Source organism: Pundamilia nyererei, unplaced genomic scaffold, assembly GCF_000239375.1.
Source record: "Pundamilia nyererei isolate P.nyererei 1_Seehausen unplaced genomic scaffold, PunNye1.0 scaffold00328, whole genome shotgun sequence".
Classification (NCBI taxonomy): Eukaryota; Metazoa; Chordata; class Actinopteri; order Cichliformes; family Cichlidae; genus Pundamilia; species Pundamilia nyererei.
The window spans coordinates 404,432-405,948 of record NW_005187729.1 but is presented as its reverse complement, the minus strand read 5'-3'; the positions used below and the strand labels follow the sequence as shown (position 1 = coordinate 405,948).

Sequence of the window (1,517 nt, the reverse complement as noted above, 5' to 3'; positions counted from 1 at the left end):
TTCATGGTGTTGTCGCTCCCAATATTCTCTTAGACAACCTCTGAGGCCGTCACAGAGCAGCTGTACTTGTACTGACATTAGATTGCACACAGGTGCACTCTATTTACTCATTAGCGCTCATCAGGCAATGTCTATGGGCAACTGACTGCACTCAGACCAAAGGGGGCTGAATAATTACGCACACCCCACTTTGCAGTTATTTATTTGTAAAAACGTTTGGAATCATGTATGATTTTCGTTCCACTTCTCACGTGTGCACCACTTTGTTGGTCTTTCATGTGGAATTCCAATAAAATTGATTCATGTTTGTGGCTGTAATGTGACAAAATGTGGGAAAGTTTAAGGGGGCCGAATACTTTTGCAAGCCACTGTAGATGAACACATGTAAGAACCGTTACAAATGTCTACATCGAAATCTCAGTAAATAGTGATATATAGTTTGATCCGATCATTTCCACTTTCAAAAGTGTGTTCATACAAATATTTGAGACATTTCTTTAAATAACAGACTGCTTTATCCAACTGAGAACATCAACTGCAGCTTCTCATTACACACAAATCAATTCTTCAAAGCAAAGCGGTTTCATTGAGATTCCTCTAATATTGAAATCAAACAAGTTTTTAGCTGAAGAAAAACCTGCAGACAGTTTTCACTGTGCTGTGAAAGGATAAGAGCTTTTCCATTCTAACAGTGTGTGAGTTCACTTCTCTTACTCCTTTACTCCTCAATAAAGCGGATTTGTTTTGTTTTGGGAAGTTTACAATGTTTTCCTTTTAGAATATAAGCTATTAATATTTGAAAATTTGGTTCTAACTATATATTGTATATATTGTAATTATATGTTGTATGTTTCCTCCTCCAGATGCTCCAAAGCTTCCCTCTGTGTCAGTGAGTCCCTCTGCTGAGATAGTGGAGGGCAGTTCAGTGAATCTGACCTGTAGCAGTGATGCTAACCCAGCAGCTAGTTACACCTGGTACAAGGAGGATGTCATCAACCCTCTCAGGGACCAAAAACAACATTTTTTCAGCTCCATCCTGCCCTCTGACTCTGGAAAGTATTACTGTACAGCTGATAATGACCTGGGACAAAAGAGATCTGAAAGCAGAAACATTGATGTGAAATGTGAGTAAAATAAATATATTTTTAAGTACATTGTCTTAGTTTAGGATGTGGTATGTTTTCTGTGTTCTGATGAGTTACAAAACAATATATTGTATTTGTATTTTATTTATATTTTACACAATTTTGTCACACTTTTTTGGACTAAAGGTTATTTAGGATTTTATTTTTGTTCTGTGAATGTCTTTTAATAAATATAACACATCAATGTACTCTTTTACATATGTAACTTAGTTTTTCATTAACAGTGTGTGTGTAAGACACTGATAATTTACATTAAACTCTTATATATTAACAGATGCTCCAAAGCTTCCCTCTGTGTCAGTGAGTCCCTCTGCTGAGATAGTGGAGGGCAGTTCAGTCACTCTGACCTGTAGCAGTGATGCTAACCCAGCA

General features: G+C 36.8%; 1 protein-coding gene across 1 annotated transcript in view; it reads left to right on the top strand.

Moving 5' to 3' along the window:
* Window positions 1–809: 809 nt before the first annotated feature.
* Window positions 810–1,517, top strand: part of LOC102212401 (B-cell receptor CD22-like) — a 4,239-nt gene continuing 3,531 nt past the window's right edge. The window contains exon 1 of the mRNA XM_005751818.2: window positions 810–1,124. Coding sequence (XP_005751875.1) covers window positions 848–1,124 — 277 coding nt within the window. The 5' untranslated portion in view covers window positions 810–847. The remainder of the gene's footprint in view (window positions 1,125–1,517) is intronic.